The 15349-nt window shown below is 37.9% G+C and overlaps 2 protein-coding genes across 4 annotated transcripts in view; one reads left to right on the forward strand and one right to left on the reverse strand.

The window, feature by feature from the left end:
• Positions 1-443: 443 nt before the first annotated feature.
• FGFR1OP2 (FGFR1 oncogene partner 2) lies at positions 444-14523 on the forward strand. The gene is made up of 6 exons (XM_026066909.1): positions 444-594; positions 4306-4442; positions 5637-5754; positions 6764-6906; positions 10652-10765; positions 11716-14523. Exons 1-6 carry the CDS (start codon positions 591-593, stop codon positions 11851-11853), a joined length of 654 nt encoding a protein of 217 aa, XP_025922694.1. The 5' UTR covers positions 444-590; the 3' UTR covers positions 11854-14523.
• TM7SF3 (transmembrane 7 superfamily member 3) overlaps positions 762-15349 on the reverse strand; it is a 42191-nt gene continuing 27603 nt past the window's right edge. The window contains exon 15 of one of the 3 annotated variants that reach the window (XR_003253676.1): positions 762-1101. The gene's annotated coding sequence lies outside the window, so the exon portion shown is untranslated. Of the gene's footprint in view, positions 1102-7488; positions 7552-8085; positions 8103-15349 lie in introns of those variants that run through there. The other 2 variants (XR_003253678.1, XR_003253679.1) reach the window with 2 other exon arrangements.

The following is a 15349-nucleotide window of genomic DNA, read 5'->3' on the forward strand; positions in this document are numbered from 1 at the left end:
AGCGCGGGGCCCAGCTCCTGCCTGCGCGCCCGCCGCCCGCGGGGGTGGGAGAAGCGGCCGCAGCCCCCCCCGCTCCGCCCACCCCGGAGGCCCCGAGCCCCCCGCGCGGCCACTTACGCCGCTGGCCCAACGGCTCCCCCAGCGCTGGCGGGGGGAGCGCCCCCTCCCTGCGGGCCGCCGCCGCTCAGCCCGCCACCCCGGTCCCCCGGGGCCGCGCCGGGCTCACGCGCCCGCCATAGCACCCTCCCCGCCGCCCCGGCCGCCGCCACACTGCGGCGCCGCGCGACGCTGACAGTTCTCGCGAGACCTGCGCGGAGCGGGCGGAGCTGCGGCGCCACCGCCCCGCGGGCAGCCAATGGGGAGTGGCGCGGCCCAGCGAGAGGCGCCGCGGGCGGCTCTCGCGAGAGAGTGGGAGGCGGCTGCGGCGCTCGCCCGGTGCCGCTGACAGGTAGCCGGGCGGCCGTCGCCCCGCCCGCTGGCGGGGATCGCGCGTCGCCCCGGCTCTGCCCGCCGCCTCCCGCCGCCATTGGAGAGCGCGGCGGCCCGTCGGGGTTTACCCCCGGCGCCGGGCGCTGCCAGAGCCGCCGGTCATGAGTGAGTGGCGCGCGGCGGGAGGGGGCGGCTGGGCCGGCGGCGGTTGGGGCGGGTGCGCAGGGGCCGTTGCCGCCGGGCGGGGGCGAGACCAACGGTCCTGGGCGGGGGGCGCCGTCGTGCCGCCATTCCCCCCCGCGGCCCGCCGCGCCGTGCCAGCCCTGACTCAGCGCGCCTCGGCATCCGTCCTGGCAGCACCGCGGCGGGAGGAGGCGGCCCTCGGCGGGCGCCTCTCCCGGCGGTGCCGCGCCGCTGCTGCCCCGAGCGGGCCGGGAGGCGACGCGCGGGGCTGCGGTGTGCGTGAGCGCGCTGCAGCCAGCCGCGGCATCGTCCGAGGGCTGGAGCTGCGTTACTGCAGGATGCCGGCAGCGTCTCCTTGTCGCGCGCCGCCGGGAACGGTGGTGGTGCCGCTCGGCTGGCGGGGCTCTCCTCCCGCACCAGCTGTCGTCGCGGCCGCTTGCGTCCTGCGTGAAGCTGTTACAAACTGCAGGGCTGTTCAGCATTGCAAAACTGTTAACAGAAGAGAGAAGAATTGAAAATTTAAGCTATGTGGAAAATGGGATTTTTCAGTAATGATATAAAAGGAAGAAGAGACAGAAAAATAGAGGAAGACTATAGCTGTATAAAATCTTTCTTTCTTTCTTTATTTTAAGGCAGCCAAATTAGATAATGAAGGCAATTAGTAAATGGCAGGAAGTGACAGGAAATGAACGTGTAGGCTGCATTATTGCTATGTTGTTTGAGTTGTTGATCTTTCTACCTGTTGACCCTGTCATGTTGGTAAGATTGCAGGCTAACAAATATACTTGCAACTAGACATCTCTTTTTGGGCAGGGTGCAGGAATCATGAACTTTAACTACTATACTCCTAATGCTTATAAACAAATCAATACACTATAGGGATTTGTATTAATCAAATGTAACTGATTCATTGATTTTTTTTTTTCTGTACATTCAGATTAATTTACAAATTCACATCTATTTTAGGATAAGAAAACACTTTATTCTTAATAGGCAGCCAGATGAGCAACTAGAGAGAATTTTAAATTCCAGGGATTAGGGGCAGTATCTTTCCCAAAGGAATCGTACTCAAGATTTGGAACCAGTATGAATTACTATATTACAAATGATGGCTCTCCTTTTTGAGGTACAAATCCTGCAAGAGAACAGGAAATGGCATCTGGCCTGTTAAAGCTTCTGCACTGTGATGGTGCATAGTTACCGGTGAATTTGTGTGGCTGCATTTCACAGAAGATGTACATGTGTCTTCCCTAACCCCTTCTCTGTGAGAAAGAACCTCGGTGGCTTTGCGACAAAGGGGCTTCTTGTTATCTTGTATATGTTGGTCAAAATGATAAAGTGCATAGAAGGGTGAATATGTACTGTGTTTAAAAAAGGCTATTGATGCATACAAATTACCAGAGGTATTAACTCCAGTGTAGACTGAATGCAAAAATTATTCTAAGTTCATGGGGAGGCCTGAGGGGCTTTATTTAGACTATCTGGAGAATTCATGACAAGTGAATTGGGTTAAAGACTGTTCTTCAAATTCTCCTAAACTTTGGATCTGATTAAATCAATTTCTATAACAGTTTATCCAGCTAGCACGGATGGGTCATGTTTTATCTGTGATAACTTATTTTTGTAGTCCAGAAAGAACATGAGCCCAAATTTGGAATGAGAATGAGGAGTAAGAAAAGTAGATCCTTAAAAACAGTGCAATGAGAGTCCTTTCTACATAATATGAAAAAGAGCTCAAACTGCTAAACTATAGTCAATAAATTTAACTACCTGTGATAACATACCTGTCTACTGAAAAACTTGATTGATGCCTCACATACATGCATACATACATAATATGGAAGTCACAATGAAAACTTTATTTTATAACAGAAAGGAATTAACTTCATGAATGTTTATAGGAAACCTGTATGTGTCAAAATGCTGATGCTTTCAGTAATATGTGAATCACAGAAAACAATTTTAAACAGCTGTGCTCCATTTATAAATGCAGCTCACTTACCAAAGCTTCTTTGTGAGTAAACAAGACTTAYACTTTCTGTGATGCTAGGGTCCCTAAAAGGTATTTCTACATAGAAAATGTAAACTAAATGCTTTTATAGTACATGAGCTACTCAAAGCAGAGGGAGCCTCTAACCAAATTGATCAAATTAAAATGCTTTCATTGATAATTTGATCTTAAGAGTTTAGATCTTGAAGAATGGTCTGGGATGCACAAAACAGTCGTGAGAGAGAACATGCCAAACTCTCTTGCCATCTTACCCCCCTCCCCCCCACACACACAAATGCACAAAGGCAAGATGTTCTTAGTATGTCTCTTAATCTGTCAATGGAATGGTGAAATTTCCTTCATTTGAAATATCCTTATTTCTACTACTTACCTGAGGCAGTAGGAGAATGTCAGCTGGGGAAAACGTGGAGATTTCATTAAGCTTGGTTTAAAGATACTAGGCTATGATTTGTAAAGGTGCCTAAGGAAGTTAGAAAAACAACTCAGACTGAATTTTTTTCCTGTAGTTCAATGGCTCACTGACCTCTTACGCTTGCAAAAATCTTTTAGCAAATGTCCTGGCTAAGAAATGGATTCAGGTCATTCTTTCAATAGCTTAGAAATTTTCTGGAAACAAATATCCAACCCTATTTTTAATAAGATCTGTGATACTGATAAGCCTCTAGCATTGCTGTCTTACTGCTAAAGAACTGTTCTAAAGCATTTTAATAGATTTCCTTTTCAGTAGAAAAAATGCGAGGTTTCATCAGTCTTTAAATTTTTGTTTTCCCTTTAAGAATCTTGGCCTTGAAACTTAACCTATCAAGAAGGAGTATGAGAACATCTAAATGTAAAGGCCAGTGTTCTGAAAATGCTAGTATGTACAAACATTTTTGCAATTTTATCTATAGGAAATTTCTGCTAACACCTACTGCAATTAGAAGACTGATATTTAAAATATGTGCAATCTGTTCTTTTTCTTAGCTAAGCTGCTGTCTTGCTCTATACTGTTGAAAACTTTACGTATTGTAAAAATTCATCCCATGCAGTGATGTTTGTGTTCAGTTTCAAACATGAATAGAATACAGGCTTTTGACTTTCTAAACCTTTCCTGAGTATTTTTTTTCTACTCTGTCAGTTTTAGTTTTTCCCTCTGTGCTGCTTTAGTTCTTCAGAATCTCCCAGCCCATTCTAGTCTCTTAGCATTCTCCTTTGTGCTAGATTTACACTTCTCAATTATCTTGTCACCTTAAGAAGCCCATCTGATGGGTAGGAGGCACATTAACTACTTCATTATTCAATACTATATTTTTTTCTGCTACTTACAGAAAGACTCCATACACTGCTCAGTTTTGTATGTCCAATAGTCCTCTGTTTGTACTTAATAAAATGTTGATCAGTACTGTCCTCACATCAAAGTTTACTTTCATTTCCATGCTCTAATGTATGGCCTCAAGAGCAATTAAAAAGTAGGCAAGGCTTAGGTTTGGGAGTAGGTTTTACTACTCCCAAAAGACAAAATTCTAAAATGTTTGGATGTTTCTGTATGGAGAAGAGGGAAAGGATGTGTTCAGCTGTTTCAGAATAAAAGATAAATTTTATATATATGTGTATATATATATACACATACACATCACTAGATAGTGGTTCTACTATATGGCAAAGAGGTGGTGTTATGAAAATAATACATTTCTAATCTTTAGAAATGAGTTGCACAATTGAGAAAGCTCTAGCAGATGCAAAAGCACTGGTGGAACGGCTAAGGGAACATGACAACGCTGCAGAAGCTCTTATTGAACAGACTACAGCTCTTAACAAGCGGGTGGAAGCAATGAAACAGGTTTGTTTTTCAATGTTTGTTTACTCTATTAAAAACAACTTCAAAATGCAACATTTAAAATCAATTTTGTGTACTACAACACAATGTAGAATCAGTCTGTTATTTGATAAATCCTTTTAAACTGTACTAGATATTCTCATTGCAGGTGTGATTATGATTTAAGATTAGGTTGTTTATATATTTAGTTTGATCCTGTGAACAAGTTGTGACTTGCTTGAATATTGAAAACTAGCATTTATCTGAACAACACTAGTAGAAATGGGGTTGATATATTATTCTACTAACCCATGCACAGTGTCTTGTATTCTGCTGTTCTGTGAATTACTACTTGTTTTATTAGGTTAGACATGCAGAATTAATCATACAGAGGTCCTGCCATGCTTTTTTCTGTTCAGAATATTCTGATCTTTTTACTGTATTCTTTTGTTTCAAAGTAGCCTCTTAGATCTATTTGTGAGCAGCAGGGTCATTATTTCCATTCTGATGTTAAACTATCCAAGGGATATTGTTAGGCTGAGTTTGACTTTCGCTAGAGAAATTCTAGAAAAACACAAAGCTTTCTACTGTCTTTCTATTTGGAAGTTTATCTTGTCATTTTAGTACAACCTGGGACATGTTAATATGCCTGTAAAATAATAAAATCCTGCATATGCTTCATACCTGTTAAATTAGTCATCCATAGGCCTCATGACTTTAAAGGGTGTCAAATTTCCCACTTGTGGAGAGGCAGAATTCATTCATGTACAGTGGCACATAAATTCATTCATTCATTCACGTATAGTGGCACATCAATGTATCTATGTGACTTGGACCCATACAGCTTTGTTGTTTAAGTTATTGGGAGGCTATAGTAAATACCTAGAATTTAATGCCTCATGGTTTCTCTTTACTGTGTATATATATCAATTTTAATGACTTGATGGTGAATTTGGTCTACACTAAGTCATTGAAGATTAAATTGTGCACACTTTGTAAATCTGAGGTATTAAACTTAAAAGAAAGGCAATACTTTTGTATTTGTAAAGGGTAGTAAGTTAGCGAAACCTTCAGACATAAGAATATGATTTGTTTTTAAAAGAATTATTTAAAAATAAGCATCATCTTGCGGGTTACAAACTTTAACATTAGAATTGGTTCTTGCTTGCTTGCCTTCATCAACTGATTTTTTTTTTTTTTTTTTTTTTTAATGACTAGTACCAAGAAGAAATTCAAGAGCTTAATGAAGTAGCAAGACATCGTCCTCGGTCTACATTAGTGATGGGTATCCAGCAGGAAAACAGACAGATTAGGGAATTGCAACAGGAGAATAAAGGTAAGGCTTGAATATTCTATCCTTTTCAAGCTCCCAACCTGTACCATTGGAATCAGCGATAGTTGTACCATTGATTGTAGAGTGGTTCTATAAGAGATTTTTTTTCTTCTAGTCTTAGTTTGTCAGTTTAAGTGGTCTTGATGTAATTTAATTGCAATAGAGTCCTAGTGACAACCACTAGGTCTATAATTAATGGGGAAAAAAATCAGAGTTGTGGAAGATGAGTTTTTTGGTCTCTATCCTAAAGTTCAGTAAAAGCCATGAGATAAATATAATTTACTTCTACAATATAGGTATCTATTTGGAAACATGTTTTCCCATTGCCAAAAAGTAACTAATTTGGGAGCAGTCTAGTTGCAGTATAAGACTCTCCTCCTAGAATTCCTTGAGCATTCTAACAGTTATATTCAGCAAAGGAGTCAATGATCTTGATTCATATGAATCTTGTTTCATCTCAGGAATTTTATCCTTTTGTGAAGCATGAAAAAAATCCAAAGAGCAGCCTTAAAGAGCTGTTTTTTATTTTTCTTTTTTTCTTTGTCTTTTGAGTTTGCTGCATGGAAAGCTCTGCTTTGCAAAATTTTAACTGATGAAGACTCAGAGTATTTTAGTCCTTTAGATCTAGCAATATTTGGTATATTTTGAACACAGGCATTTTTTCCATTTTATTTCACAAAGTTGCAGATTAAAACAGATCTGTAAACTTCTTTCCAGATTACATACAGTGTTGCTTTAAGTGTCTAGAGTAAAGCTCCTCAGCTATGGTCAGGATGGCTTACTTCAGCTAAAAGGTCTGAAGTCATATTAACAAAAGAGCCTCTGTTTCTGACAGAAAACAAGAATTTTCCCAGTGCAGTCATCACTGAAGACATTTACAGAGACTATGTAGATTTTATGGTGCAAGAAGTTGGGGCATTCAGTTAAGGGCTTATTTCAGTTTTCTCAGGCTGAAGAATTTTTGCGTTTTGTTCCAGTTAAACCTTAACTGAATTTAAAATTATGTTGGTAGAACTACGCACATCTCTTGAAGAACATCAGTCTGCTTTAGAACTCATAATGAGCAAGTACAGAGAACAGATGTTTAGGCTGCTTATGGCGAGCAAGAAGGATGATCCAAGTATAATAATGAAGTTAAAAGAGCAACATTCCAAGGTAATAACTTCTTTTGGTTTCTTGGTTTTGTTTTTTTTATTAAGACTTTAATTAGTTTGTAATGGATCAATACAATGCTTACTTTGTCTCAGTTTTTCTATCATTGTACTAACAAATTCTAATTTTTACAATGTAGCCTGTGAAACGTGAACAGGAAACTTAATCAGTCTAGTAGCTTAATCTTACTAGCTGCTGATCTATTTAAGCATCTATCAGTGACTATTTCATTACTATATCTTCTTAATTTGCTTTTTTTTGTTTAGATCTTTAAAGCAACTCTGCTCTATTATACTTCCAGATACTATAGATTTTAGTAATATTCAGACATTTGGACTGTCTAACTTATGCCTTTGATGCCAATAAATAACTAGTGAACCTGTGCTTATGGGAGAGAGTGGGAGGGCAAGGTTTTTAAATTTAATATTCAATGTTTTTTCCCTAAATATCTAACTTTTTAAAAATGCATCTTAAAACCCCTTTTGAATATTGAATAATTGGGTGTACGTGCCTCCTCTTTCCTGCTTCCACCCATTGTTCTTGTTTCAGTACTGATCAAAATTGCTAAGTAGCATCCAGGTCTGCCTGAAGTGCTTGAATGGTGGGAAAGTAGCTGGGATTAGGTGAGCTTCTTATGGCTTTTGAAAACTAGAAAAGAAAGTGCTGTTAAGTAATTAAGTATTAATTAAGTATTCAACAGATTCAGATAAGATTAGCCTATATTTTTATAGCATTAATAGTTTAGACTTCTTATATATTGTCATAAAAATAATTTTGATGTTTACAGGTCATTAACAGATTTAAGTTTGAGCTTTCTAACAAGGTAATATTATTACATTTTAAATGATTTGTAGTTATCAGAAAGCAGTGTAACTGTGTAGATGAACTGTAGTTCTAAGTGTTTAATCATATTTAACCTCAGCAAAATCAGGTCTGCAAAGCCAAGTTAGGATCTGGATACCAGGTAAACAAAGCTTTAAGATTTACATGCTATGAATACTTTCTTATCTCCTTACAAATTCATATGCATGTAATCAGTGCTATTGAAATAAATGGAACTACTCAGATTAACATGAAAGAATTTACGGGATTAGAACTGTATTTTTAACATAAGCTCCTAAAAATTCATAAGCATATACCTCTTTCTAAAGAAGTTACCTTAGCACATAGAATGACACATCTTGCAGCCTCAGGAGTAGCTTTGGTACCAAGACAAGAGAGTAAAATAGTATTTAATCCTGAAATGGACTTAGAAATTCCAATTGAAACATTTTTGTGGATAAAAACTTGGGATAAAAGGTACACTGAATAATATTATTTAAGTTAGAAGATTTAGGCTTCAACATTTTGGTTAAACCTGACTCCACAAGAATGCTTGATGAAGAGGATTTAAATTCTTATCCTGACACTCAGAATTTCTAGAATTTCATTATTTATACTTTTGATCAGTCTTCACATTCAGTAAAATTAGGCAGTCTTGAAGCACTCTTTAAACATTTCTCATGCTAACTAAAAAAATCCATGATGCCTAAAAAATTAATCTCACTGTTACCAAAAATGACCATTCTCTCAAGCGGCAGCTATCGATTTTGGTGCCTATTTACAAAAGATTATTTAACACATTGATTTCTGCAAATCAACAGTCACCTCCTTTAAACAGAACAACAATTTTTCAGCAGTGTTGTATGTATCAGAAAAGTGTTCGGGTGGGTAGTAACGACCTTGATTTAAGTGCACTGTTTGAGTTTGCTCAACTGAAATAAGGCCTAAAAACATGGATTTTTTTTTCCTCTTCAGAAAACAACCAATATATGGCAAATAAAAAGGAGAGATACATAAAAAGTGTTTGCAGATGTTGAGGCTGTATTCGTAAAGAAACACCTTCACTGCACTGTCTCATGTCACAGTATCTAACTCTTACACATCTGGCTTCCAGAGTAGAAGCTACAGTTTTGTGCTAGCACCCCATTAAAGACCTTGGAACAGCCTCTGGATCATATTGATCAAGAGGCCACATAGGCTACCAAATAGGAAGTAGTGAAAACAGCAGTATATCTAGAAACCAAAACTCTTTCACAACTTGGATACTTCCTTGCAGCTTGTTCTCTTACCACTGCTCATTGCTTATTTAAGTGCCAAATATATCCCTTTAAAATCCTGCTGAAAATTATCTTTCATTGAAAAAATGTTTTACGTAATCACCTTCACTGGAAACTTTGAGAAGAAAACAATGAGATTTACGCAGGTTACTTTTTGCCGTGCTCTGAGTGAAGAGTAAGATACTTCATGAGTAAACAACTAAACCATAGCATCAGCAGTTGAAATGGCAGAGAGGAAAAGTAGAAAGGGAAGACATTCATTTTTAATGATGTGTGTTTTAGTCAGCCAGTGTTTATGACTCTAAGTGAGGTAGTTTTTTATCATAGTTTAATAGCTTTTTGTAGTTTAAAGGCAAGCTGATCATCCGCTAGATGTACAGAAGTCCGGTCAGACTCGTAACTTAAAGGTGGGATTTAACTTTAATCTATACTGTTCTTCAGTAGAAACAGCAGATTTCTGTCCTGCTCTTCTACTTTTCCTGATATTAGTTAGTAACTGTTGTGAATTTTGTCCGAAGGTCAGATCAGACATGGATAGGCTGGCATGATAGCAGAGTTGGAATAAAAAACAAATTAAGGGAAGGACAATGAAAAATTAAAAGCTTCTGGAAATACCATTAAAAATGGCTTAACTGACCAGCAGTGAATCCCAAAGGTATATGCTCTTTATCTAGATCTGCAGGGGAAGTAGTGATCCTATAAGCATTTCCTGTTGGTAGATTGGCCAGTGAGAAAAGAAGGTATCACCTGAGCCAACAAAGTCCAGGTAAGAGATCAGTTCACTGTAACCAGGGAAGATCATGTAAAACCTATCTTCCTTTCTAAGGCTATTATGCCTATGCTAATAGTTCCTATCATCCTTCTCCTGGCAGTGGAACAAGACGAGCAAACCAAACTACTATGCTTTTTTCTTCCTTCCCGAATCTATCAGCAAGATGTGGTAGTTACTTATTTATATTAGAAAAGTACCCTTTCAGCATTAATTAATGGGCAGTCAGGAGACAAGAGTCATTCTTACAGTTCAGCAAGGACAAGGACCTCTGGAGTCCAAATCCCAGATAAGCTGGAATTGGAAGTGGATTTAAGCGAAAGTACATATCCAAAAAGAAGGCGGGGACATAGCTGAGTTTCCTAATATATGGCATAGTAGGGATGCTTACTTTACATGGTCTTTTAGGCTACTTTTAAGAGAGAAATGCCTACCTGTGGGCTGGCGCTGGCTGTACCAGCCTTGAGATCAGCTCTCAGATGGAAAGAACGATGTCTCATACACTGCTGTTCTTAGATGAATCTAATCTTTCTGCATATCCAAAATGATAGACATCAATTCCTGCAGTACAGGAAGTTCTTGCCAGAGCAAGCACATGGTTACCTTTGTAGAGATTATCACTGATATTTTAAAAAAAACAATTCTCCTTTAAAAGGAAATGCTATGTGACAAAACAGATTTTGTTTAGATAAAAAGAACCACAGTGGCTGCTCATGCTATAAAGTTACAGAGAGCTTATTTTATTTCACAGGTTTAGATCTGTCTTCCTATTTTTATTAAGTGGCACAGCAGTTAAAATGTACATTTAATGCTTCACTTATATTTTCTGCATTATTAAAAGTATTACTAAAGCTGTCATTATTTTATTTTTATGGCTTAGGAACTGCAAGTGCATGTGGACCAAATTACAGAAATGGCAGCAGTAATGAGAAAAGCCATTGAAATTGATGAAAAGCACGGCTGTAAAGAGCAGGAACGTATCATTCAGCTTGAAGTAAGTACGAAATCAAAACAGCAGTGGCACAAGTGGTGATTCACCTTCTCACTCCCCTCACCCCCTCCAAATATTAAATGCTTAGAAGTGACTACTGTCATATATAAACCGAAAACATTATGGTAACATACAGTTTGGGATACAGCCCTCAAAGCAGGGAAGCCTTTTGTCTATTGTTTGCTTTGGGGTTTGGGGGAGCAGGTTACCACTACATGCATATGTTCACAAAAACTTTAAAGCATATTCTAGATATCTCAATCAAAGACTTTGTTAATTTCTTAGCAAGGGAGTAAATGTTATCAAAATTAGTTACATTGAGTTACTATGTCTTTCTGGAGCTATTCACTCACACTGCTATTTTGTTACATTTCCCATGTTGGGGGACTAGTCAGTTCTATTTTCCCACTGTAGMCTACTCTATCAGAGTTGTGCCTAGGTTATATACTTCTTTCCCAGAAATCAGTGATTATATAGATTAAGCTTTCTCTTTTCTAAAGTCGCTGAGTGTAGCAAAAAGCTAGGAAATTATACAAATTCATCCTAATGACTAAGAAACTAGGATGCAAATAAATATGTCTGCATCTTTGGCTCTTAAAATCACTTTTATAATTTTGATCAACTGCTAGCAAAGCAGTTCATTATGGGACAATGTGTATGAAAAGAATTTTTGGGTTTTTTTAATGGGATACTTGAAGTCAATTAACCTTTTCTTATTCATCTTTGTATAATGAGGGTGGTTGTTTTTGTTGCTTAACGCCCATTCAATAGAGCAAGAGATTCAGAAATCTACGTACTTAATTTTAAAAGATAACATAACACTACCTGACTGCAAATCCCAGTTTTATTCCTCATACACAAGTATGGAGTGGTGGGAAGGAGAGATTATTAACATAGTTACCTTGACTTCTTTTTGTAATTCTTTTAAATGCCTTTTTTTTCTCTGGTTATAGCAAGAAAACAAAGGCTTGAGAGAAATTCTTCAGATAACTAGAGAATCATTCCTGAACCTCAAGAAAGAAGATGCATCAGAGAGTACATCTCTGTCAGGATTAGTAACAAGCAGTGATTTGAGCCTGAGGAAAAGCTAAAGACTATGAAAATCAGAAAGCTTCAATTGCACACTTTACAAACGGAGTATCAGGGGTCACTTGTCAAGCACTTGTTACTGAATAGGGCACCAGCAAGCTAATGTGTCTTAAACTTCAGTTTAGTGGATTTTATACTATCCGAAATAAATTAAAATTGGTATTCTACAAAAAAAACTTAATGATAGATTAATTGCCATAGATCTAACTTCAATACAAAATGGATTAATGCACTTACTGAATTGGGAATTATTTTTATATGAAGTCATTTAACAGATAAATGCCAAGATTTCACATAATTTATATAAATTACTGCTCATACAAAATTTCAATGCAGCTATGATAAAATAAAGGCAAGATTTAAAGCCAGATCTGTCTGGCTCCAGTAGTAACAATGAGCGTGCTTTGTGCATTATCCACATTACATTTTCTTCTTTTAATAAGCTTTTTTTGAATTGGCATTTTGCAACAAACTTGTTTAATGGAAAGGGTATGTACTGCAACATAAAACCTAAAGATTTCTGTTTAGTTAGCCACAAGGTATTCTATTCAAATGCAAGGGCAATTGTAAGAAATGTAAGCAATGCTTTTGCCATTATTCAATATATATTTTTAAAACTTTGAATGGGATTCTTTAGAATAAATATACTTAACTGTATTTTCAAAACATCAGAAGAGCTGCTCCCATTCTGTTCTTTATTGCTTTCTGGAACACAGGTGGCATAGTATAATTCTGCCCTAACTGTTCCCTTTCAGAGAAAACCAAGATCAGTTCTCTATAGGTAAAGAATCACATTAGTCGCATCAATTTTATCTCTGATTGTCTGCCCAAATTTCCTAACTTGGAAACAGCGATTTGAAAACGCCCAAACTGTAGCAGCAGAAAGGTATTTGGGGGAAGGAAGCAGAAGCTCTACGGCAAAGTTGGCAGCCTGGGTGGCCACCACCAATACTATTAATTTCTCTTTCATAAGTACTGAATAGTCTTCAGGAAGATTTTTAGGTCTAAGTTTCAGGTGCACGTTATGTTTTCACTAGAAGTTTCAATATGCTATATTGACAATAGACTGCTTGTTTTTAATCCTGAAATACCTGCAGAAGTAAAAAGGAGTTGGCACCATTGATCAAGTTGTAGCTTTTATCGCATGCAGATACTAAAAAGTGCTACGCAAGACAGGTTTGCAGCAAAGAGGTGCTGAAATAGTTCATATTTGGCTTTTGTTTGTCAGACTACTTCTGTTCCTTGTTCAAGGTAGCAAGAACATTCCTAACTAATATTGATGTATATCATCACTTCTTGTCTAGCACGTTAATATATTTTCAACTAGGAATGTATTTGCAAAGAAGYGTGGTGAAAGCTTTCAACCACAGAAAACTGTAGATGCACGAATGACATCCACAGCTGAATATTTTGGCTGCTTAATAACTCGCCTAGCAAAATGAGTTGGACTCTTTCTCTGAAACTAATTTTCATTTAATCAAATTTTATTTTCAGTTGCAACAATGCAAAGACAAATTAAGCAAACAATTTTAAAGTGTGTCAGTTTTAAATATAACTTCCTTTGACTTGGTATAAATTCCTTAGGCTCAAGATAAATACACCACAAGGTCTAAGATTGAATTTTCAGCTCCCAGTGAACTAATTCACAGGGAGTTTAACATTTTTGTTCTGGTGCTGTTAATTGCACCCCCCCCCCCTTTCCTATAGTGCTTTTAAGAGAAACAAGTGAAGGGGAGTGTTTAGTAGAGGCTGTATATGCCAGTTTTTGATCAGCTGATGCATGTATTGGGAAAGGCAGTTGTAATAAGACTTCAGAAAGGACAGCTATAAATCAAGCTCTCCAAATTTCTCCAGCAATTTTTACAATTAGAGGAACTGCTACTTCTCCTTCCAAAAAATCTTGGCTTGTTTCTAGGTTTAAGAATATATTGAGGACATTCATGCACATGAAAAAAAGTTTTCATCCTTTTCCTTTGACCCTTTCCAAACTTGCTAAAACATCTTGGGGAAACTTTTTGGGAACATTCTAGCTCAAGCACAAAATCTGCTTGTCTGCTATGACCACCTGTAAAACTTTTCCAATGCTTATATAATTTAAATTTTGCATTTCTACTGTAGCTTGCAAGTTAGTGATTTATCAGAAGTGACTTTTTTTTTTTTTTAGAGGTGTGTGTTTTGTTGTTGCAAACTTAAGAGAAATTTTGTTTTCAATTTAAGGGGGGGGTTTTGTTTGTTTTAAGTGTCTTTTCAGTCACTGACTGATATCAAAGACGTATCCGTTTTATGCTGAATGCAGTTTCACAGCTGACTTTCTGTTTTGTCTTTCAAATGCAATCTCCAGAGTTGTATAGCAAAGAAGGGTTGTTAGTCTGTGGCAGTTCTTTAAGGTTGCTCTATTATGAAATAATGCTTGATTAGTGTTTATTTTTGTAAATTAAAAAATGTGACTTAATTTATCTACTCCTAGTCTTCACACATTTGATACGTCTCCCCTTTCATTTCCCTATCCCTGATCACTTTAGGATTTTAAAGAACCTGCACATTGTATGGAGTGACTATTTTTCATTGCATACCTGTTATTTTTGTAATGCTGATGGCTTGAAAAGAATTTATGGCTACAATTGTGTACTGTACAGTAAACTTATTTTATCAATAAAGTTGACTGAAAATTTGGTTGTCTTCATGATTGAAGTATTGGATCGTAAATGAGCCTTGTTATTAACGTACAGGGAAATAAAGACACCATTTTGTCTCTGCCTTTCACTTAGCTTCTCTTTATACTTTAAGGCAGACAGGCCAATTTCTAGTGCTTTTCTACATGTTGCTATACATGAAAAGGACAAAAAAAATCTTCTGTTAAGTTTTCACTTGCTCTTGGAAAACTAACAAATTAATCACATCTATACAAGTAGTTGTTCATCTTTCAAATGAACCACTGGACCAATTTGCTAATACAGTGGAGCAGTAAGAATAAATAAAAATAGTCCACTGGGTTTTGAGTTTTAGAATCAAAACATGTTTTCATCCAGACAGGATATGACAGTTAGGGTTTTTTTTTTTTTCTTTAAGATTAAAAAAAGTCACTTTGACTTGATTCAAGCTCTGAATTCCTCTCAGTGATGTGTAAATGAGAATGGCAGTGGCTTGGATTTATAAACTGAAAAGATAGTGTTTTCTTCTCCATGGCCTGTTAGAAGAGAAACCTGCTTTCAAAATCACAAATTGCTCGTTTAAAGACAAGTAATAAATGTCAAGCAGTCATCAATAAGCACGCTGCAGCTATCCAGCTGCGGTAAAATGGAAGGCCAGCTTGAAACTAAATTAAATTGGGCCGTTTGTACAATTGAAGCTTTAAATAGCTTTGGCCTTTTTAACATACACATTGGATTATAAGATTGCATTAAAATGCAGAGCTAATGGCATTGTTTTCATGCAGAATTATGTTTACTAGTATCACTTTGTAGCTATCCGTAATAAGACTTATATTGCCTTAGGAAG

Source organism: Apteryx rowi, unplaced genomic scaffold, assembly GCF_003343035.1.
Source record: "Apteryx rowi isolate R43461 unplaced genomic scaffold, aptRow1 scaffold_25, whole genome shotgun sequence".
NCBI classification, from domain to species: Eukaryota; Metazoa; Chordata; class Aves; order Apterygiformes; family Apterygidae; genus Apteryx; species Apteryx rowi.